General features: G+C 34.6%; 2 protein-coding genes across 7 annotated transcripts; one reads left to right on the forward strand and one right to left on the reverse strand.

Moving 5' to 3' along the window:
- Positions 1–1,361: 1,361 nt before the first annotated feature.
- Positions 1,362–14,300, reverse strand: LOC147065713 (uncharacterized). Of its 2 annotated transcripts, none has more exons than XM_085956294.1 (8): positions 14,167–14,300; positions 12,298–12,491; positions 10,815–11,044; positions 7,878–8,042; positions 6,888–6,966; positions 5,735–5,938; positions 2,845–3,029; positions 1,362–1,747 (listed from the first exon to the last, which is right to left on the reverse strand). In XM_085956294.1, the coding sequence occupies exons 2-8, from the start codon at positions 12,475–12,477 to the stop codon at positions 1,660–1,662; spliced, it is 1,131 nt and encodes a 376-aa protein (XP_085812420.1). In that variant the 5' UTR covers positions 12,478–12,491; positions 14,167–14,300; the 3' UTR covers positions 1,362–1,659. The 2 variants fall into 2 exon arrangements, with proteins under 2 accessions (XP_085812420.1, XP_085812419.1); XM_085956293.1 differs by having other exon boundaries at positions 14,163–14,300.
- A 596-nt stretch (positions 14,301–14,896) lies between these two features.
- LOC147065714 (uncharacterized) lies at positions 14,897–16,349 on the forward strand. 5 transcript variants are annotated; one of them, XM_085956913.1, is made up of 4 exons: positions 14,899–15,045; positions 15,505–15,616; positions 15,711–15,863; positions 16,099–16,349. In XM_085956913.1, the coding sequence occupies exons 1-4, from the start codon at positions 15,035–15,037 to the stop codon at positions 16,144–16,146; spliced, it is 324 nt and encodes a 107-aa protein (XP_085813039.1). In that variant the 5' UTR covers positions 14,899–15,034; the 3' UTR covers positions 16,147–16,349. The 5 variants fall into 5 exon arrangements, 1 of the variants encoding a protein (XP_085813039.1); XR_015071802.1 differs by lacking the exon at positions 16,099–16,349 and having other exon boundaries at positions 14,897–15,124; positions 15,711–16,087; XR_015071801.1 differs by lacking the exon at positions 16,099–16,349 and having other exon boundaries at positions 14,897–15,124; positions 15,505–16,087.
- The last annotated feature ends 7,655 nt before the right edge of the window (positions 16,350–24,004 follow it).

Consider the following 24,004-nt stretch of genomic DNA (forward strand, 5'->3'; position numbering starts at 1 on the left):
CAAGTATGACTGAAAAAGTGTGCAATATTTTTGTCGGATCGCCCATACTACCGTACTAAGCACAGAGGTCGTAACTGACGTATTGAGGTATTTTCATGTTTTTATGAATTAGCCGCGGTTTGCAGACCACTGGTCTACCTTATTTAGATTTAGTACAATTATTTTAACAAAAAATTGTGTGCACTACTTATGGCAGATTTTAACAGCCTACCTCCACTCATAGCTACTAGTGTGCACTATTTATGGCGGATATTAACAGCCTACCTCGCTACTGATGTCAATCCATATCAGTCTACCCTATTTATATTTAGAACAATTAGGTAAACAAAATTTAGTATGTATTAGTATGTAGTAACACTATCATCATTTTTACACTTTTTGTCTTCAAAATGACTAAAGGCTTTATCCTTTATCAGTATAAGGCTTATCGGAATTTGTCGCTGTTGCATATTATCTTCCACCCATGTAACCAATATTTCCATTTCTTCTGTTAATATTCCTCTTTTCTTGATAATTATCGTAGATTGCATTACTACTAATTTTTTTTGATCCATTATAACATAATATTCTATGTATGCGCAGAGAAACAAACTGCAGCAAAAATGGCATATTTAAAAAAATCGCATAAGTACGAATTCACGTCAAGTCGAGGACTTATTGTATTGTGTATTTGCCAGACATAAGATTCAAACCTGGGACCCATGACATTATAGTATTAAAGGACAGACATTGCCTAAGTGTACGGCCTGAATGGACAGCGTTCGGCGGGGCGGTGAGCGGCATGCGCAACTCAAATGTATGTATAACCATATAAACGCACAACCAGAAAAAGACATTATCTAGGAGCATTTTCACACACTGTTATATGTTTGAGTTGCGCACGCCGCTCAGCGCCCCGCTGAACGCTGTCCACTCAGGCCGCACACTTGGGCTGTCTAGTCATAAAATACTCAGATATTCAACTGAATCTTCACTTAACATTACAATTTCTATAAGTTTAATAATCTTCGATGTAATTTAAAATTTTTGAATAGCTATGTTAGATTTTTAGTACCGAGAAGTTCAACGTAGTATCAAAACCAGGAAACTACAGTACCTCAGCTACATTATGATTCCCCAACTTGTCATTCAAGGAAAGATCAATGGTAAGCGTAGCAGAGGACGACGCCGCATTTTGTGGCTTAAGAACCTCCGTGATTGCTACGAATGCAGCTCCACTGCACTGTTTCGGGTAGCAGACGTCAAATCCAAGTTCGCCTTGATGGTGGCCGACCTCAGGGACTAATAAAGTGGCACAAAAATCAGAGAGAATTGTAAACGACTCTTAGGATTACTGATTCTTGATTATAAGTTAAACACAATTTTAAAGGCATAGTTTGTTTAATTCGATGAGAAAATATAAAATACATTTACAAATATATGTTCTAAACATGCAAAATTATATATTTTTTCTGATTTACATTGCACTTTCTTTTAACAAATAGTATGATGCAATAGTGTGGTTAGTGGAATTAGAAATCCACCATACTCTGTTTCCATTATCCTTACCAATCCAGATGAATGGTCATCTCATCACACATTGAAAAATATAACATGTCATAAACTTACATAGTTTTATAATAATATTATGTCTCTGATAAACACTTGTAGGTAAATCATTTAGTTAAAATTTTCATTACACATTCGGTGTATTTTTGAATTGTATTCATCCAGAATGCGTTGTTTTTCTTCTTGTATTTGCCGTTCGCTGAAAGAATAATGATGAGTAAAATAACAGCCTGTAGTTTTATCATTTTTAATATGACAGTGGTATTGTGCATTATCGATTACAGCAAAGCTTTTGACTATAATTATGAGATGCATAAAATACGCTTATGGCAAGTCTTTATAACCATAGCTCTACTATAATAAAGGTAAAATCAAGAATACCACAGGTTATACGCTGACCTGCCCTACATGCTGTGGAGTGCCGAGAGGGATAGAGCCGAGCCACGGAGAAAGCAGTCATACGACCAAATCATCCGGATCACGATCTTCAGTCGTGAGGCCCCGATGAAGAAATTTTATCATATATTCAAATGTGGATGTACGTGGCAGGTAAGAACTAGGGACCGAGAAAAGTGTAAGGAGCTAGGTGAGGCCGTCATCCAGCGAAGGATCAACCCAGGCTGATGTAACAAAAAACTTGATATTTGTTTCTATTCGCTGGTGTTGGTGTTGGTGTTGGTGTTGGTGTTGGTGTTGGTGTTGGTGTTGGTACTTAATTTAAGCGTTCTACTTAGTAGTAATATCCAAAGAATTTTGACTATAAATAGAAGAAGTCTTATACGTTATTTTTGTTATGACACTTGAAATAATTTTCTAAGCGCGTGATGCATGGTTATGTTGGTAAACCTCACAAATATTAAGATAGCTCGGTTGCCATTCTGATTTACTTATATACGCTATGGCGGGCATTTTTTATATTCATTATGATTACTTACTGATTACTCGAATGCACTTATAAATGGTTTGACACAAATTTTACATGATTTTTTCTACTTAATAATAATGCCAAAGTGTAGTATTATTGGCTACTTATCTACTTATGATGGATTATCTTTTTATACACCCTGCAAATTGTAAAATGTCATAGCAGTATTAAGAAGTTCTCTGCAAATGAGCCCGCAATGCGAAGTCACTTGTAGCTAATTTAAACAGTGGACCAGTGGTCCTTTTTTTTGCTTCAATTTTATACATTTAGGCTCCATCTCTATAGAAGAAGGTTTTTTTAATATCTTTGGTATTATCGCATTTCTCCGCAAATAATTAGTTGTATATTATTATAATGTTGATGAGACTTACATGTTTTCATTATATTGTTTAACATAATTGTCACTTTCTCTAGTGGAAATCTGTTGCCGCTTGCGCCTCTCTAAATCATCTTTAATTTGTTTTTTTAATGCGGCGGCATATTCAGCTTGTTTACGTTCGTGGTCAATTACCTTTTTATTGTCATCACGTTCTAGTGTCTCTTGTTCAAGAGAAAGCTAAAAATAAAAAAATCATTCCTACTTATAATGTCATTTTTACGGTTAATTGATTAGTTCATTTGGATTTTAATATACAACACACATTAATCTTTTTTAGGAAGATACTGAAAATTGAAACTCAGGTCGCTAAAGTTGATTACCACTGAATAATAACAAGACTTTAATCAACCAAAATTGAACATACATAATTTAAAAACATCTCATACATATTATTCTCACTAGAAAAAATCTTATTTTAGAAAAAAATACGACACCCGACAGGACTTGAACCTGTAACCGCTGGATTCGCGTCAGTGTTATTTTCCAATTAAGCTACAGGCATCCTACTTAATTATAACGATTTTAACTAGTAGTTCTTACATGAAATGCTTATTGAATTGCGTTACAATGTTGGCTACCGGTTTTTTTGTATTAAATCAAGGTTTCAATTAAATGCCTTAATTACTAACCGACGTCACGGCTCAATCATCATCCGTCACCTAGCTAACACAACATTGGTAAATCGAGAATCAACCGCAAAACATACATTTTTGGGATCTATGTTACGACCGTACTCCCTGGGTAAACGTCAGATTTTTATATTCAATACTTGAAAGCATCTAAGCGAGATTTTTTGAGCATAGACAATCATCGAAAAAATCGCTATTATATGGCGAAAACGCTATTATAAGCGTAGACAATAAGTAAAAATATAAAAATAATTTACAATGTAAGTATAAAATTCAAACATTTTAAATTAACAAAATTCGCCGTTTTCAAAAATCAGTATAGCATAATAGAGTTCGCCAATGCATTTCATAAAATTTAAATAATTATAAAGTAACCTAAAACATTCGTGCACACACCAAAGCGAATTATTCGCCAATCAAGCTCGTATTGGCTTACGGGAAAGAGAACGCGACGTTCAGATTTCGGAAGGGAATTAAGTTATTATCTTACAAAGTTCAATATGGAGCGCTGCGATTGTTTGACGTTTCGGTATCGAGCATTCAAATAATATATCAATAATTTTATATTATCATTGATACAATTATTTGCTCTGACACTGCCATCCATTCGCATTTACCACGTCAAAATAACCCGAAAAAAGCACCCGCATCGATATGGAAGGTCCGGTCAAAAGAGTCTCAAAAAATAGCCAAATATATGACAAATTGATGGCTTTCATTGTATCTTTTGATCCCCTGCGTGAATAAATGTCACGTTTGTTCATTAACAACAGGTAAGTAGAGAGCATTACAGCGGCATAGGCTTTTTTTGAGACTCTTTTGACCGGACCTTCCGTACCGATGGCGGGTGCTTTTTTTGGGATATTTTGACGGGGTACTTGTGTGAATATTCGCGTTGGTTTGTGCGAGCCTTAACCTTCACATAAAAACGCTCTAAATAGATAAGTAGGTATGAGAAAATAAGGAACATTTTTCAAAATAACGTTATAGAAAACAATATTTGATATATAAAATTGAGCCGTGTTAACTAAACGACATTGTTATAATTTCTTCAATGGCTTTTATTTACTCTTTGATTAGTGATTGTTCTTATAAGATTGTAATATTAATATCCATAATCAGTATTCCGTATTAACGCATTACCGAGAAAATTAAGATTAAAAAAAATACGAGGTTAGTTTGGTATAATATTTAATATGAAAGATAACACGCTTCATGCATATTTATGATATGTATATTATGCCGAAAGGTAAGTTTTAAGTAGGAAAAGTGGCATTTTAATGAAAACCAGTGACGTTTAATTTCAATCAGTGTGAGCCGTTTTATCGAGGCTATTTGACCGGGCCATTTGTTTGTGGAAGCGAAATAATAAATATCATAAACTGGAGCCTGTTTTATTTATTATACATTTAATTAAATGAATATAAATTAAATACGGAATACTGACTATGGATAAATATTATTATCTTATAAAAACAATCACTAATCAAAGTGTAAATAAGAACAATTCAAGCCATTTTCACTCGTATTTCTTATTTTATTGATTAAATTTGAGTCGAAATTATCTGAAATAATAACAATATCGTTTAGTTATGTAACACGGAAAATTTTTATACAAAAAATATTGTTATCTATAACGTTATTTTGAAAAATGTTCCTTATTTTCGCATACTTAAGCCTCAATTACATTGAGCTTCTTTACGAGTTGTTTGTTGGCGAATTTATAATCTGCCTGTAAATTTGCCAATAAACAGCTCGTAAAGAAGCTCAATGTAATTGAGGCTTTACCTACCTTTTCAGAGCGTTTTTAGACGAAGGTTTAAGCACGAGTGTCTTTGTGTCAAAGATTACTTTATAATTATTAAAATTTTATGAAATGCATTGGCGAACTCTAATATACTATACTGATTTTTGAAAACGGCGAATTTTATTAGGTAATTGAAAATGTTTGAATTTTATTCGTTGTAAAAGATTTTTATATTTGTTCTTATTGTCTACGCTTATAATAGCGCCTAAGCCATATAATAGCAATTTTTCCGATGATTGTCTATGCTCAAAAAGTGACGCTTAGATGCTTTCAAGTATTGAATATAGAAATCTGACGTTTATCCAGGGAGTACGGTCGTAACATAGAGCCCATTTTTGTGACTCATTCTACAATTTTTGTTAGTTTGATTTCAATAACCATTTTATTCAGAGGTGAACAAACATTATTTGACTAAAACCAAACTACTTATTTTCAATTAATATTACCTGTCTCCTGTATTTGTCTTCATCTTCTTTTAATTTTTTTTCACATAGCATGTTTGAATCTAATTGTAGTTTTAAAATTTTCCTCATCGATTCCTTAACTAAATTTTTCTGTGCTCCTTCTTCAGTATGATTTCTCGACTGACTTTTATTGTATTCAAACTCTTGCATCTCCTGTATTAACTGCAATCTCTCCTGTTGAGCTATCTGTATATTGAAAAAGAAAGTTACAAAAAATATTATCAAAATCAAATCAAATTTATTTATTTTACATATAATGAACATAACAAATTATAAATTCAAAGCATCCACAACATGACATAAAATAAGTGTTAACAATTTTTAAAATAAAAATACAGAGAAATGTGAGTTAATAATACAATAAGTAATAAAATAAGAAAAGAAATAAAATAAAATAAAAGTAGATGGAAGCACACAGAGTGTACTGATAGACACTATCTTAAAAACCTATAAAACAACGTCCACCTAAATTCATCCTCACGCAAGTGGAATATATCAATATCCGAAGCGATTTCATTAAACATGGTTATTGCCCTTTCAATTGGCATTAGTAATGGCAGGTTGGTTCAGCACCTTGGGAGAACAACCAACGGATGCCCTCGATTCCTAAGGTAATTATCAGAGACACACAATCCAACACCACCAAGAATGGCAGAGTTCACATTTACGCGGCGTATAAGTCGGAAAAAATATGTAGCTAAATAAAGATCCCTTCTAAATTTTAAGCTACAGTATGTAAGCACACCTAAGAGGAAGTCGGTCGGATTGAGCCACGGATAATATCCATACAGCCGAAATTAAAGGAGTCTCAAAAATTTCTTTTGGACTCTCTCCACCATAAGGCCGTACTTAAGAATTCTTCATGTATGGCTTTAATAGAGAACTTCCTGTCATTCATCAAAATAAGTCATAGGTTCTGATGTATATCAAAACTATGACATTGTCGCTAAAATCTGGAATTAGACCAAGTACAATTTGTTGCAGCCAGAAAATACTTTTTTTAATATATCGAAGTATGAATAACATTATTTTGTAAAGTAATCGGCTTGGATAAATATATACAAGTATTTAGTTCCACCTTATCTATGGTTCCACCCTTCGCCACTGGTATAGAGACAATATAATATATCATTACCTTTTGGGCTAATATGTTCGAAGAAATCTGGCTTCGAATTGAATTCTTCAACTGGGCTTTACGCTTGTCTTCTTCTTCTCTGAAATATTAATATTTTTTGTTCATACTTATTTGAGTGTCAAACACATAATTAATACGAAAGCATTTTAATAGATCATTCCAAAAGAGAATTTCATTCCTGGACCATATTATCCCTTGATAATGAATCTTGAATCTTCTTTCAGATGGAGACTTCTGTCGTTTCCCTATAAAAAATCACCGAAGCAAGTTCTATTTTGACATTATGTGTCATTTTTGTATGCAAAAAATATAAGAGTTCTCTCGCATTTAAGAGTTTTTAGATATCCTTTGTTGCCTCATTTTCACATATCTAGGCTCCATATTGTCTATAGAAAAGGGTTTTTTTTCCCCTAATATTATTGCATGTTAACCATTAACCCTACGTATAGTACAAACTTAAGTTTCGTTTCTTTGAACAAAACAAAAATCCATTTTACCATACATGTTATGTCCAATGGTAAAGTAGGAATCCTTATTTCAATTTTGCCGATAGATGTGATTGTAAGTTGTGGTTGATGGGTATAATTTGTAATCAAACGACGCGAGCCGGAGATAATATTATATATTATGTGTGGCCCGGATTTTGACAGTTATTTTTTAACGGCAATATTCAAATTCAGTTTTAACCACAAAAATATTACCACTACCAATAATGAGGTTTTTAGACAAGCTAATAAGCTAAGAGAACAGTTGAGACTTCGGCATTATTTTCTGCAATGAGAGGTATGATTAACTTCGGCTTATAATGTAAAGGTAGGCATAGGCAGAAGAAGATTCTCTTGGCAAAGTGGTGCAATTTCCAAGGCGTTGATTTAATACGATTGGCCGAAGGATAAGAAGATGGACTGAAACTTGGTCATGAACCTTTGATAGAAGACTGCAACAGGAAAAATTAACTAAACAATATTAATATAATATATAGGTACTAACCTGTTATGAAGTCTTTCTTCTTGCTCTATCCTCTCACACTCGATCCTCTCACTCTCGTAAAGTTGTAGAATATGATTTTTTTTAATATGTATATTTTTCGCTGTGTTAAATATTTTCATTTCATATTGTTGATCGGCCACTTTACTTATCCTTTCCAATTTTTGCCTTCAACGAAAACAAGTAAATTCATCATTTATATTATTACAATAACCAATAATTGTGAATTTATTGTCAATTTTTGGATGGCCATAGTAGGTAATTAAATACATTAATACCAATGATATTATTAATGGACAACGCACTCAATACAGTAGCTAGCAAGTAAATTCGCGCATAGCGACATTCGCACATGATGTATAGGTAGACGTCACGCAATTTCCATTATGCGATATCACGCATCGGGAATTTATAGCAATATCATCTTTATTGTAATGGCGTTAGAACAGTGTTTCAAGTGTCAATGTTCATTTGAGCGAACCCGTTCGAACCGAACCATTCGGCAAACCCGACAAACAGCATCGGGAACTTATAGCAATATCAACTTTATTGTAATGGCGTTAGAACAGATTATGCCATTCGGCAGACCCGACAAAAAAGTCAGTGTCATTTTTTTTTCCAGATGCTTCGTCCATATTAATGTCATTGATTACCCAATTCCACCAGAAAAGCACATGACAATTTGCAAGCTTCACAGAACGTCTCAGCTCAAGTCATGCTCAATTGAAAATGACTTACAAATTTTAAAAGACAGACTCCAACGAAGAACACGTTATAGCTACAAAGCGAGGAATAAAAAAATTATTAGCTTGCTACGAAGAAATTCTGCGTAAGAAAAAAAGGCATTGTGATTTTATGAAGCCTAATAACTTTTTATGTAACTCATTTATTTTTTTAATATTTTGTACAAATTAATATGCACAAAGAACTGCAATTTTATTAAATATTTTTCTTCTAATCTAGTATTTATATGGCAGTTATACTTCGACTTATGTGAATTCGACCTATCGCGTAACTTCGGGGTATTACTGTAAACTATTTGCATAATTTAGTCTTTTTCTTGTGTGTTTAATTTATAGATAAATCAATACCGGTTTTGTTGTTTATGTAGCGTAAGGTTATGTTATCAGTTGAAAATGTCGAAACTATGAACGAAACTGGTATTGATTACATCGTACCCGGGGAATAATAGTGGCACAACTCGATAAACTTGTTTTTGCAGGAGAGCAGTTTGAATATTTTATTTTGGTATGTTAAATCAGTTTTTTTTTTAATTTACTTTATAATAGCGTGAAGTTGGCACACTTGAGTCATCTAATTTTGAATGTTATCCGCAATAACAATGGCACAATGATTATTTTGCCACTATTTCTGCTTAAATTCAAGTAAAATGTTATAATATGATAATGACAAAAATGCTTTTAAGGCCACCATTATATTTTTAATAATTATGCCCCTATTTGTGCGGATAGAAATGATATCTTGGAACATTTCTGCATACTTAACTCAAAAATGACAAATTTGGACTTGTGCCACTATTATTCCCCGGGTGCGACATGTACAAAAAAAAATGTGTTGTGTATTTAAATAAATAGAACAATGAAAAAATGTCAAGAATAAAAATATGTGTACCCACCCACGGTGGAGCAGTGGAAATTTTTTTTACACCTCTGAACTCATAGGTTACCAGTTCGAACCTGGTGTCTGGCAAATTCTAAAATGTTAGTTTACCTAGAACAAGGACCTAATGAGTTTTGTCAACGGTTAACAACCGTTCCCGGAAAAACTGTGAACATAGCTTTAACCCTGTGTAACCCCAATCAGGACCATAAATGGTAATTTACCCTTTTTACCAATTGAAAGCTGATTTTTCTTTATTTGTTTAAAACTTTTCAAAACATTAATAAATTGATACGGTTCTCCCATAGAATGAAGCTTATAGTAATAGATGTGGTTTTATGAATTATAGCCATTGTGTTCTTGTTTTAGGTCAAATACATGTTAGTTTTGACACGACTTCGGGAAATGGGCGTCTTAACGGCTACGGCATTTTAGGCCTGTACACATGGATGGATTTACTGGCACCAATAGTATGTAAATTAAGCTATCACGATTACACGCAAAAGTGCTGATTGTCTCATCAATCTCATTATTCAAGCGTAAGCGAGATGCGTATGTATGGTGCTATTTGACAGGTTATGAAAATTGATAAACGTCAAATTGCTCTGTGTGGTGTAGTTTGTATTATTTCCGGCAGGTTCACCGCTATCATTCTGCTGCGCATAATATGTCATACGAGTTGCAACTATCACGTGAAAATTCAGAAGCCACTAAACTTTTTTGATCCATGCGTGCAGTCTTGAAACATGCACGATAATACGTGTTTATATTTGCATTTTATTTTTATGGTCGCGATAATACATACTGCCACCGGTAAATCCACACACATCGATACCCTAGTTCAATAGGGGAACAACTCATAAAACCTTGTTCCAAGATAATGGCGTTTGAATTTTTGCAGTAATTCTCATTTTAATTTTAAAGCCTTGATTTCGATGAAAGTGTATGTTTTTTAATATTCAATTTAGTGGAATTCATCAATGCACAATGAAATTGTACATATTAATAAGGAATTAGCCAATAAATTTGATTATATAACGGAATTACTGATTAATCTCAGAAAGGGTTATTCGATTTTATGACACATTGAAGAAATTTTTGACTATTTTTTTTGCTAAAATATAAAGAGAAGACCTTTGTACATCGAATGGCATTCTTAACTCAAAACCTTTAAATTTTGAGTTGTTCCCCTATTGGACTGTGGTATCGACATGTAAATGGGCTATTATAATAGTCCTTGAAACTAGTTTATTTCAACAACTTAAGTATTAAAATAATAAAAAGACTGGATGAACACCATTAACAGTAAAAAGATTTTACCTTTCTACTTCTTCAAGAATGCTGTTCTGAATTTTTTCGTTTGCTTCCATCTCATTCTTAATCTGATCCTTTAAGCAAGATTTCTGTTTCTGCTTATGATCCACTTGAATTAGCAATTCTTTTCCGTATATCAATTTATTTTTTTCCAATTCGTCAATTTCACGCTTTTTCTTTTCTGCATCACGATTTTGTTCAGCTTGAAGAATCTTGATTTCACGTTTCCTATAAATCTAGAAAAAAATAATCTTGCTTCTGAAACTGGTCTGAAAGCAGGTTTCTGTTTGTTAGTGCATCATTCTACGGTTCCAAAATAGGAATATGAGTCACTCAAATGCAAACGTTTGCATCAATTACATTTTATCTATCATTCTCATTGCGTTCACATGGAACACTCTGACTTACTTATGTCTACAGGGTGCTCACGAATGACGTTGCCTAGATGGAAACATTGCTTTGTAACCATGCCATCATGGGTCAGTCACTACCTTTACAACTGATTTACGGGCAGCATCGTGTGTTTAAAAGTCAGTCGTATGGCGCATGTCTATTCCAAAATAACTTTCAATGTAACAGACAGAAAAGAGTGGAAGATGTCATTGTTCCATTTAGCCTGGGGTGGATTCTGCCTCCCTTCGATGACTCTCTCTACCCGTTCCTATCCAAATTTGGTCATCATCATATGGTAGTTTTATCAAGCCAGATATTCCTTGGCCTGTACCCTATTGGATTGCCGGACATAACTCTCTTCTGCTGGCTCATGGTCGTTCATACGATATACATTATGTAACTGATACAGCCCCCTAATATTGATTGAACTGCGTTGGAATCGTCAAATAGGTCATAGAGCTCACCATTGTATCTTTTTCTTCAATTGTTAAGGTTCCCGATTAGTTTTTCTTCCAAAAATGTTCAGGGATTGTTCATTTTACTGAGTAATTCATGTCCAGGATTCCAAAGCGTGTATCAGTGCAAGTTTTACAGGTTTCTTATAAAGCATGCAATTAGTTTCTCAAGAGAACAGGCAGAACTTATGGGCTATGTGTATATGGATAATTTTAATGAGAACCAAATTTTGATATTCTACTATTGAAAGACAGAGATTGTCAGCGATATTTTTATCTCGGGTCGAGCATCTCCGACAAAGGTGGATGCATGATTGATATCAAAATGAAAATAGCAATTGCAAAAAATGATATGTAGAAAAAAAAAATGGCAATATTTGGTGGAGATAGATAATACAATGCTGAGGTCTACAGTCTGTACGGGGATTGCAGCGCAGTTTAATCAATGAGGATTGGGTGACTGCGCTGGCTAGGTCATGTACACCATATGAATGATAGCAGATCGGCAAAGAAAGTAATGTATAACTGCCGCATAGGCGGGGACTCGGGCTACTGAACTGGAAAGCGGCTACCATGGATTGGTGTACTACTATTATACTGAGAGTACTACTATTATATTTTCCAATTAATTTTTAAGTTACCTCATCCTGCAGTTTCTTGTATTCTTTTTCTTTCATTTGGCATACTTGATTATTGCCAATATAAATATTTCTTAATTTCTGTTCGAAATCTCTCAACTCTGGTACATTGGACCGAAGAGACGATGATTGTTTTTGCTTCAAAAAGGGCACTTCGGTAAATTGATCATTATTGTAAGTCATTTTGAATTCCAGTGCTAAAAAATTTAAATATTATTATATCACTTGAGTACTACTTATTTAAATGATTTTTATTCATTAAATATTGATGCAATGGATGGATTTGTTTAAGGCCATGCATAAGTTGAGGCACGGTCTAAAAAGATCGTCGCTAGGCGATGCGCGGATTGCGGGTGGCGGGTGAAAATGACGCCTGTCAAACGAAATATTAATTGTCATATAAATCCAACATACGTCCATTTTATGTTCTGTTTATTGTTCTATTAGTAACAATAATAATATATTCATTGACATGTTTTCTTTTTAAAGTAAATGGGCAACGTTTTTAGTCATCTTTACACGATTTTAGAATTAATTGACCCGTCGCCATCACGCAGCAAAGTGACGTGTTCCCGGGTCAACATTCTCTCAGTGAATGGCAGCGAGTCCAAAATTTCGTCGCGCATACAGTTGAAAATTATTTGGCGTTTCACTGATGCGTCACCTTAAGTCCTATTCAGAATATTTTGTCTTACATTTCAGTATTCGTAAAGGGTCACCTCCGCGCTCGCAGTGTCAGTCTGTCAGACTTTCGCGGTACTTAGGTTTGTTCACAATTATTGTCCATGCATATTTGGACTAGAGCTATTACGATACAACGTTTGAAAAGTAGGAATAAGCCTCCATGCCAAGAAGGAGTCCTAAGGAGGAATGCCAAATTACGACAATGTTAAAAAATCACCTACGACTAACACTATCCAAAATATTTAATAGGTATCTTGTGAACCACTCAACATACAATTCCTAACATTGCAACAATTTTTTACATTATTACAGGTTCACGATACTGAAACCAGTGATGTCCCGTGGGGGTAGGCAGATTGAGCGTCGCTTGGGGGCGGCAGTTACTCGAAGGTAGGCAACTTGAGGAGAATCATTAGATATATTATATAGAAATAGGTAGGTACCTAAACTTAGTAATAACGGAAATATTATCTTTCCATTAAAAAATTCAGCTCACTTCTTGGAAACAAAATGTATTAATTAACATAAAAAGTTTAACAGGACTGTAATTTTTTGTCAGGTTTGCGATGTCTAGTTGACTTCCGTTGTTCTTGGATGTCACCTCCTTGAAGACCAGCAATGACATGCAGATTTGCGAATTATATTTGAATTATAGGTTAGTACATAAGTACTCAAGTACCTAATTAATTTATCCAAATGTTCTTGCCAATCATTCGCGAGTTTTAAATGTTGTCAGGTGTATTTTTAAATGTATCTGAAACCGTGGACTCACAATATTGACTATTGAAGTAGGATATAATAATATTTTGTTAGTAACGTATCCGTACAACACATTTCTTAGATATTGGAGTTTTGAAAGGATGATAAAAATATACTGTATGAAAAATTGGGCGGTTTTTTGACGCTGCCTACGGGCATTTTGTCTAGGGACGTCACTGACTGAAACTAACTACCATACAAAAGCAAGAAAACTACCAATACGGAAGGAGGCAGAGTAGGGTTTATGGGTGGTTTAACGAGGCCGAAAAATAAAACTAAATTTTCCTATAAGTAACTATATCTCATGTTCACATTTAGGATTGAATAATATTAATAGATTCTAGTGGACACAACATAACGTGAAGTGTTTATGTAAAAATACCTTTAGATTTACTTATTAAATGCAACTAATTCAGAAAACATACCTACGTTATTGATAAATTAATAAGAAATGAAAATTAATTCAACACGAAAATCAAAGTTCAAATCGATTTTCATAATATTTTGAAAACACTAAACAATAACAAATTCTTGGCTGTCACGTTGTCATGTTGTCAAAGTGCAAAGTATTACCAGCTATAAAATACATTACCAAAATATTCCAAAGTTTTTTTAATGTAGGTAATAATATGAAAAATGTTTAATTTCGAATAATTTTTTACCATTATTCGCCAATATAATAATTTTATTTATTTTCGCCATGTTATATCCTATAGATTAGATATTTTGTTAAACACTGAACATGGCATTAGTAATGTTGGTACGTTGGGTGCACTTGCATTATCTATGACTTGCATATACTTAAGCCTCCCCAAACCAAAGCGAATATTCGCAGCGAATTCGCAACGCCCTCGCTGTCGCTGTCGCCACCGCTTGGATTTGATGCGAATTTCGCGTTTGGCCCCACACCAAAGCGTCAGTGACGCAGCCATAAACTAAATAATTTTATTTACGCGCCAGATTTAAAATTGTAAATAATATTAATATTTTACGCCAGATATTCTATAATTTTTATGAATTAAATATGAAAAATATACGTACACTATAGCGCTTTCAGGATTGCTACAACTTTTACCCACTTTGCGTAAAATGTATTTTAATTATCTGAAACAAGGTTGCAGCATTGGAAGCAGCCATAGACTAAATACATATACGAATGTCAAAGTGACAGTTGTTTGTTGACAAAATGTACACGTCTTCTGAATGTTTATTACACGCTGAAGATATAATGAGATGGCGTGCGACAAATTACATCGACATTTAATATAACCTTACTTTATGACCGGGCAAGATTGCCATGGCTCATAGGTAAGATAGATTTACTCAGTTTCATAACTGCACATATTATAAATAAGCATTTACCATGAAGGGTTAACAGGATTTGAAGGTAATATGCTATTGAAATAACATGTCTCCTTTATTTGAATTGTAGGTTTTGACTATTTTGCGTTTCTACGCAGAGGGAGCGTACCAAAAACGGGTAGGCCAAGTCTTCTGCGCAATGAGCCAGGCATCAGTAAGCAGATGCATAGGAAACGTGTCCGATGCTATAATAGCAGTGCTTAGTAATACTTACATACAGTCGCCATACAGCGCTGACAGTCTTTAGTGTTGTGTTGATACCCTCTGATCAATTTATACAATATTACAATGTACATGTCATGTAACTAGAGTAACTGCGCATAGACACAACAAGTAAATTACCTACTCAATAAGAATTTAACGGGAATATTATTTTGTGTCGGTAAAAATATTTTTTAATTTCAGACTTCAAGAAAGGGCAGGTTTCCCGAAAATCATTGGGCGCATTAACTGCACCCATGTGCGAATATACCCATCATACTTGGAGACTTTCAAAAATGAGCGCAGAAAATTTTCTGTAAATGTGAAATTCGTAATAAAATCTATGTTGTTTCTGATACATTCATATTCATTACGTATAATATCATAACATGACATTTATTTTTATGCAGGTATCTGACATGTCTGACATGGACATTCTGGCAGTGAGTGCCAGATTTCCTTTGAGTGTTTATGACCAATTCATATTTAGTGGATCGTTGGTAAAAACTGAAATGAAACATCTACAGAACGACAAGAATTGGGAATTTTGTTTTATTAGGGAAGTATGTTAAACTTTACTTTACTATGGCAGTACCAGTAACAAATATTTTTGTTTGGTTTATATTCATCCGTATTTTGTATAGGTACTTCAAAGGAATCAAAATTTTGCATAGGTATGAATATGATATTTAATGAAACAGTTTTTTAATTATTTAAATCCTGATTTCTAATATTTTTACAACTTTCAGTCGAAAACATATTCAAATTAACAAACTGTGTATATTGAAATCATTCTAGTGCCACCATAGGCCAGCCAGACTCACTACACGGCTGCCCGCTGTTTGACCAGGGATATGATTGAGTGTTTTTGGATAATGGACCACACCAGATCGCATAGCTACAGCAACAAGTGCAAGACCAAACGTGGCTATACATACAGTATACATGTATATATTAAATATAATTTATGTATATTTATTTATGGCTTATACACCGAAACAAAATATGTCACTTAACTGTACTTGAATATTTTTGCAGGATCATTCAATAAAAAAACTTGGTTTAGGTTAAGAAAGTTTTAATAATCATTTTTGCACAGAATACAAGAAAAATATTTATATAATTATTAGAATTACAATGAGCTTTAAAAGTAACACAATATTGTAATAAAATGGACAAATATGAAAAAAAATAACAATAAATTGTATATAGATAGGTAGACAGGGTTCAGATGATTCTGGCAGTGCAGGCGACTCATTTAGGTGTCAGTATTGTTACTTTCAAATGACAATAACACCGTTCCAATGTGATTCGGTCGTGCCAGAAGACTCTGTCCTTCCTCTATTTAGTAACCGGGCGTTTTACAACTTTAAATGAAAATTAAGTGGGTATATAGATAGTATATTTTTTCTAGTATAATATTATTTAATTAGGTGACTTTTTATTTCTTTATTACTTGAAATGGTGTTTATATGGTAGATGGATTATAATGGTTTTGAAATATAGTTATTTTTGTTAATTCTACTTTAACTGAGTCATTTACCTTGACAGCTGTTTCGGCACATAAACTCATTTTCGGAACATTCAACAATAATTTGTGATTATAAAAGAGCTACAGGTCACGTAGCAAATTAAATACGCTTAGTTAAATAATAAATACGTACCAAATATTTTACAAAATACACCACATACATCCATCGAATATGGTATATAAAATACAGATTCAAGTATCAAATAATTCTTGGATAAATAGATGTTTATGTAAGTATATGTTTTTTTTAAATACTTACATGATACTGTGTTGTATAACATTTAAATTTATATTTTTGATTTTGATTTACATACTTAAATGTACCTACATAAATTTGTAATGTACAGTAGGAACTTAATTACATTTTTAACATTAGGAAATTACCATTATTCGATTCTATCCACCCGCCATGTCTATAATCACCCCAACGCTGGATAGAAAGAGACATCACACAAAATTGGCTGTTTGATAATAAATGGTAGTTGAAAAATATTTTAGAGTATGATTATGTCCATAGAAACAGGTTTTAAGTCATTCATATTTGTCCGAATAATGTGTAGCAGAAAAATAGAAATTTTAAAAAGGGTCTATTCAGTATTCACCCCATTCTACGGCAAACATTTAGATCAATAGAGGAATCATAAAATGGACCTTGGCCCTCGCCCACGCCTTATTCATCCTTGTATATTATATTATCACACTTAATGTTTTGGAAAATTCATTAACATTGTGCACAAATGCCACTTTTGTTGATTGACACTTCACTTAGTTGATCTCTTTGTTCACGTGAAGTACAATAAAAGTATGTAGCAGCGAAGAACTAGAGACCGAAAATAGTAGAAGGAGCTAGAAGAGGCTTTCATCTAGCAGTGGAATGACCCCGACTGATGTTTATGATGAAATATTATTTTATTCCTGTTAATGCCGGGGGTTTCATTTTTAATTTCTTCTGGTGCTTTGTACCTACGTTGAAAGGTTGAAGATCTTTGCTAAAATTAAATTCATCACAAAGCATTAGTATATCTCCAACATCATTCAGGTAGGTATCCATGATGATAATATAATATTATGTACTTAGAGGAGGTACCTGACCTTTATATTTACATGCACATAAAATTATTAATCTTATTGCCTAATGCAGACCAAGATATACCTACCTACATAATATTACATGAACAGAAGTTTACGAACATCTCAATTAAGTTTAAAATGTTTGTAGGTATGTATACAAATTAATGTGAAACAGAAAACATTGGTTATGTTAGGTAGGTACATGGAACATGTAGATATTATCTTGGTTCGCGGTCGGCACTGGGCAAAACCAGTTTATTAGCTCAATATACCTATACATAATGAAGGAAATATATACCTAGTAGGTATATAGGTACATAATATCGTTTTTGTGATTGAGGTCTCTTGAGATCAAAAAACAAACACAACCTAGGTAGGGTCCTACTGTAAATAACCCGATAGTAAGTAGTATGTAAGGTTTTTGGTCTAAAACCTTACAAAATACCACAATGACGACATGGAGTACCTACTTATCTACCTATATGTATATTATATCTTTAACTACAATAGAAATGCTATGCTGCATAATGTTAGATGCAAAAAAATAATCTTAAAGGCTACCTATCTAACCTAAAAAAATATTATCAACGAATATAAAATGGGTATTTACGTGACCGATACCGAATATGATTGAAGTAGGTATTGTAAATGATACCTAATTATAACATTATTGATATGACTGCTCGAAAGTCGAAACCAAAACGTCAAACGATCGCAATACCTAAGTTAGAACTGTCAGTGCACTAACAATCAAAGTTATAAAGTTTCTGTTATTAAAGGCTGTGCATGACGCAAATTAATAATATGTATTTTTTAAATATCGGGACCTTAGATTAAAGTTATTTATTTATAATAGCGTATTCATCCTGTCAAAAAACTTTACATACTTTGGTTAGACAAAGATAAAAGATATTATTATGACGACCTTTATACCATTTTCAACAATTTCCCTGCCAATTTCATCCCATATCTTATCTTTCTTTCTTATGTTTTGTAGTCACTGTCAGAGAAATTATAAAGAATTGGATATTTCCGGACCAACTCGATCAGCTGCTCAATGTCTTCGCCATTTTGATTTTACTAATTCCCTTGGCGAAATTGTCCGCCGCGAATAAATTCGCTGTCGACAGAGTTCCCGAAAATCGCAGCGAATATTCGCTGCAAATTCGCACTCAAGACGCAAGGCGGTCGCGCAAGCGTGCTCTGTCCCGTAAGCCAATACGAGCTTGATTGGCGAATAATTCGCTGCGAATATTCGCTTTGGTTTGGGAGGCTGTCGACAAAAAAAGTTAGGGCCCTCGCATTGTCGTCCAGTCTCCGGCAACCAGAAATTGAGCGACAAAAGGCGAGAGAACAATAAGGCAACTAAACTAAAGATAATACCTATTATACTTATCATCAGTGTCACGCCAGCAGCTAAGTCTCGAGATGGTCGTAAAAGATATTGTGGCAGTACCTATCTTTGTCCCCCAAGAAGCAGAGGAAGAAAAAAAATATTGGGTGCACCCCTACTACAAGACATCGTACCTAGTAAAGGGATGTTCAATGTATTTTCACTTTCAGTGATTTGAGAAAGTGTGAAAATTATTTTTCAATAATTATGTTAGATTTGTTAGAGTCAGTAAGATCAATTTTGACGAGATCTTGAATGCACTGAGGTTGATAATCACAGGGCAGCATACAAAGAGATCTCTGCCAGGAAATTAATATGAGACTGTATCACGCCAGAATAATATATTGGGCATTAGAGGTAAATTCATTGATTAGGAAAGGTAAACGTACCAGTAGTTGACCACTTAAGAAAAAAAATTAACAAAAATAACGATTAACATTTAGCATTAGACCGAATGATGGCAAAGCAAGTCTACTCATAATGGATCAAATGTCTTAATTAATATGATTAATAATATGATGACAATAATTAAGAAACGGTCTGTTACAAAAAAAATGTGTTTAATTTATCAAAACCATGTTACTGTTTCAGCAGTTGACCATCCAAAAAATTGAAAGTTCCAGTAGTTGACCACTATATTTTTCAGTAGTTGACCATGTCTAATGAGGGGGCTTCATGGCGAATCTTTCATCAGAATTGCCTCAGGGCTTCCTGTCAGACCACTCTAGCCCATAGCTACTTTTGAATCAAGTAGCAATGGGCGGTTCAGGAACAAGTTACATTGGAGAGGATTTTGTTTGACAGCCAATCATCAGCTTTATTCTGGTAACAAAAGGGACAAAATTAGTTACTTCATCAAAGTAAAAATACAAAAATTATTTATTGTAGCCACTAAGTACATACACATTACATAGTAACGCATAGGTTCAGTACTTAACAAAATAAAACTAAACATAAAATTCCTTAGATATTCTAAATAAAGTCTAATTCCGGAACTGAACAAACATTACGAGTTTTGCTTGCTTGTGTCGGGTCATTTATGTGGGATACTACCGCCTTCCATACATAATTAAATACACCGGGCCAGACCGGGCCGCTCTGGCCATTTCCATAGTCTCCCGCTCTTTTGCATCGATGAAATAGTAGCTTCTACTTTAGAAATATGGACGGTTTTCCGCGGGAAGTTTTCTCCTTCATATAATGTTCATTAATGACTTTCATAACGGGCAGCCATCAAGTTTTACTAGTTTTAGGCTTAAAGTTTTCATCACTAGACACTAGCCATTCACTCTCTGAAATTTCAACACTTGGGTTAGAAGACTCAGAAGAAAATGCGTTTTCAATTTCCATATTTTTTTTCTTCCTTTGCTTGCTCATTCAGTTCTTTCTTTCTTTGCCTCTCTGCAGCTCGTTCTTTTTTCAACCGTTCCATTTCTTCTTTCTTCCTCTTTTTGTTTAGGAAATACTCCTGGCACAGTTTATCGGAAACTATGGTGGGGATTTTTTCCCTTTTCGCCCTTTTCTTCCCCATTACCGGGGAAGAAAAATGTCTCTTGAATGGACTAGAAACATTTGATGGACCAGCCACCGGTGCACTGGCGATTGGAGACGAGCATCATTACAAATCATTAGACCAGCCTCAGGTGCACTGGTGATTGGAGATTAATCACCATCACAGGTCGTTATAACAGCCACAGGTGCCCTAGCGATTGGAGATGAGACATCACAACAATTCATAGTATTCCAGGCGGCCAAAGACATCATATCATCGGATTCCTCTTCTTGCAATGCGTCATCGATGACCGGCTCAGGTGTAGTGATATTTTCCAACTCAGTTTTTACTTTTCACCACACTTAATCAGGCTCGTTGTTTTTACGGAATGATTCAAGTTTTTTCTCATCAATGTTTTTACTCGGGAACTGCAGTCCTCTCTCTAAATACCGCTTGCGTTCCTCTGATGTAATCATTGAAGGCACACTTTCAGATTCTCCTGGTACTATCACAGCTTGAGGGTTCCATGGACAAAATCCACATTTTCGGAAATTTTTTGAGGAATTCTTTTGTACTTGTAGATGACTTTCGTTGGTGTGACAGCCCCACCGGCTCTCCCTGTTACCATGCCGGTTATGCATTCTTTTTCATGGGCATTTACCTGCTGGGTACACTGTCTTGTTTCCTTTTTTGGCTAAGACCTTGCTCCCTTTGGGGTTAAGGAAAAAGCTGTTTCATCACAATTAAATAATCTATTGGGATCATTGAGGATTTGGTCGAGATTATTAGCTGTTATTTATTCTATAACTTCTTTGACCCAAGTAAGGATATTTTGATTTGTTACTTTAGTCTTATTTGATGTAAAATTTTGAGAAATCCTATACGAATTATCTGGGGCTCGTTTCATAAACGCTGTTATCCAGCTTCTGCCAGGGCGGTCATCCTTAAAATGTGTTTCTCTGTCCATATCTTTTATTAGATACTAAACGCTGAAAGTGACCTCATCCATGGTCACTTGAAACCCTGCAGAGGCCATTTTCAAAATCCAATGTCCAATGTCTCGAATGACGTCCCCTTCTGCTTTTGTCAGCACTGAAGCAGGAGCCATCTTCCTGAAAATTTAAATTGAAGTGCTTATAATTTCGTATGTGGATACGGAAGTACTTATATTTCGTTATATGGTAACTACTTAATGTAGTAAGCAGTGGCGGCCGGAGGTTACCTACCAAAATTGCTTTCATTGGGGGTGCACTAAAAATTTTCTTACCTTATTTAAAAAGCATATCAATTCAGCGTTGTTTCTGTTTAGCGAACACCTCAATCACTTCTCATTAAAGTCTGGAACTGTTTGTAAAAGTTTTTTCTCAATGCTTAACACAGGTAGACAGCTAAGTCTATCCTGATTCATGATAAGTATTTCTTAAAGACGATTTAATTTATGACGACTTTTAATGGTGAAAAACACTTTTTACTTTCCACAGATGTCTTCGGACCATCCTTTTTTATTCTGACTCTTTCTTCGGAGAAATTCTTATTCTACGTTAAGTCTACGTTTACCGACATCATTTTAAAACACATACACTTCACTGATTAAACTATTAAACTATATCTCTACTGTCACTGCGAGTAGTAGTGTTCGTACCTTTTCGGCCGATTTAATATTATTTATAGTAGTAATCGTGTCTGTGCATAGATATTTCGTATGCATAAAGACGTATTGTAACAAGATCATTTTAATCGTTAACCTAAAATTCAAGATCAATCATCGTTTTTGTGAAATTAAGAAAAGTTTGCTTCAAAGTTATATTACAATATCAATATCGATATTTATGTGTCAGTGCTTAGTCAGGCCAAAAGTGCTTAATTGACGTCATTACGCTCATTAACATTTAATTAGTATCTACGAAATAACTGAAAGTGTTGATATTGTTTATCGTGTTTTTATTATCTGTCATAAAATTTAAACTATCTACCAATTTAAAATTTAAAATGAATACAAAAATGGAATTGGTTCAGTTGCTCGCATTATTGAAGTCAGCTGTTGATCGAGTGGAAGCTCTTCAGAATGTAATCGCTACTGGATTGTGTGACAAATGCAGCTGTCACCTGGAGTCCTTTTCCTTGGAGCAGCCATCGACTATTACCACTGCTGTACAGCCAATCTCTTTGGTCAGTCCAGTCCCCGCTGTCCGTTCTAGGACAACAGTCATTACAAGGTCGAAAACAAAAAAATTAACCATGAGTAAGCCACCTGTCGCTCCTAGCTGGGCGGAAAAGGTTAATGTAGTGGCTTTACCGGCCACACCGGCCCCTTTCCAAGACAATTTGTCGCAGTCAGCCGGCACTGATGATAAAATATGGACCACGGCGGAAAGCAGCAAACGTCAAAACAACAAGTTTACCACAGCAGCTGTCAACATTAGAGGTACCAAATCAGGCACTGCCTCCTGCTCTGGTATCGAGAAGACGAAATTGATTCACGTTTGGTCGCTTCATCCTGATACTACCGCGGAGGCATTGACCAGTTTTCTAAACGAAAGTGTAGCTGGTGTGAAAATATCTGTTCATAAACTTCTAACAAAGAAGAATTACGCTTCATTTAAAGTTGTCGTTCCGGAGTCGGATGTACCCAAATTTATGATACCTGATATTTGGCCTGTTAACTCGGTCGTAAGCGAGTGGCAGTGGAAACGGCCTTCTCGTAGTCCGAAACTGTGACGTCCAAATAATATTAATTCATTTCAGAAGCTAGATGTCTATTATCAAAACGTTCGGGGTCTTCGAACTAAGTCCGTTGATCTGCGAAATGCTGTTCTAGCATCTGACTTTACAGTCATATGTCTGAGCGAAACTTGGCTCAACGACTCAATGTGTGATTCCGAGCTGTTTGATGAAAGATATCTGGTATTTCGTTGTGACCGTAGATTTGGACAGAGAGGTGGTGGCGTTCTCATTGCTGTACGCTCCGACTGAGTGGACAGTATATCTGTTGTTGACTGTCACTTTGCTGCAGCTATTGACGTCGTTATTATTCGATTACGGTGCAATGGGTCATTTTTCACTGTTTGTTGCGTGTATTTTCCACCGCGATCGTCTCGCGATGCATATAATTCGTTCTTTTCATACTTTGAAAACTTGCCAGTTGATAATTGCATAACCATCATTGGTGATTTCAATTTGTATTCATCCTCGACAAATATCGATCTGGAGTTTGCTC

The sequence above is a fragment of the Rhyacophila brunnea genome, unplaced genomic scaffold (assembly GCF_057557595.1).
Source record: "Rhyacophila brunnea isolate RB1 unplaced genomic scaffold, BYU_Rbru_1.0 scaffold_6, whole genome shotgun sequence".
NCBI lineage: Eukaryota > Metazoa > Arthropoda > Insecta > Trichoptera > Rhyacophilidae > Rhyacophila > Rhyacophila brunnea.

Coding starts and splice junctions, on each gene's coding strand:
- LOC147065714 (XM_085956913.1), top strand. Junction 15,617..15,710: donor ATGAGCGCAGAAAATTTTCT/GTAAATGTGAAA, acceptor ATTTTTATGCAG/GTATCTGACATGTCTGACAT. Junction 15,864..16,098: donor AATTTTGTTTTATTAGGGAA/GTATGTTAAACT, acceptor AAATCATTCTAG/TGCCACCATAGGCCAGCCAG.
- LOC147065713 (XM_085956294.1), bottom strand. CDS start 12,477: ATGACTTACAATAATGATCAATTTACCGAAGTGCCCTTTTTGAAGCAA. Junction 6,967..7,877: donor GAAGAAAGACTTCATAACAG/GTTAGTACCTAT, acceptor TTAATATTTCAG/AGAAGAAGAAGACAAGCGTA. Junction 5,939..6,887: donor CGAACATATTAGCCCAAAAG/GTAATGATATAT, acceptor TTCAATATACAG/ATAGCTCAACAGGAGAGATT.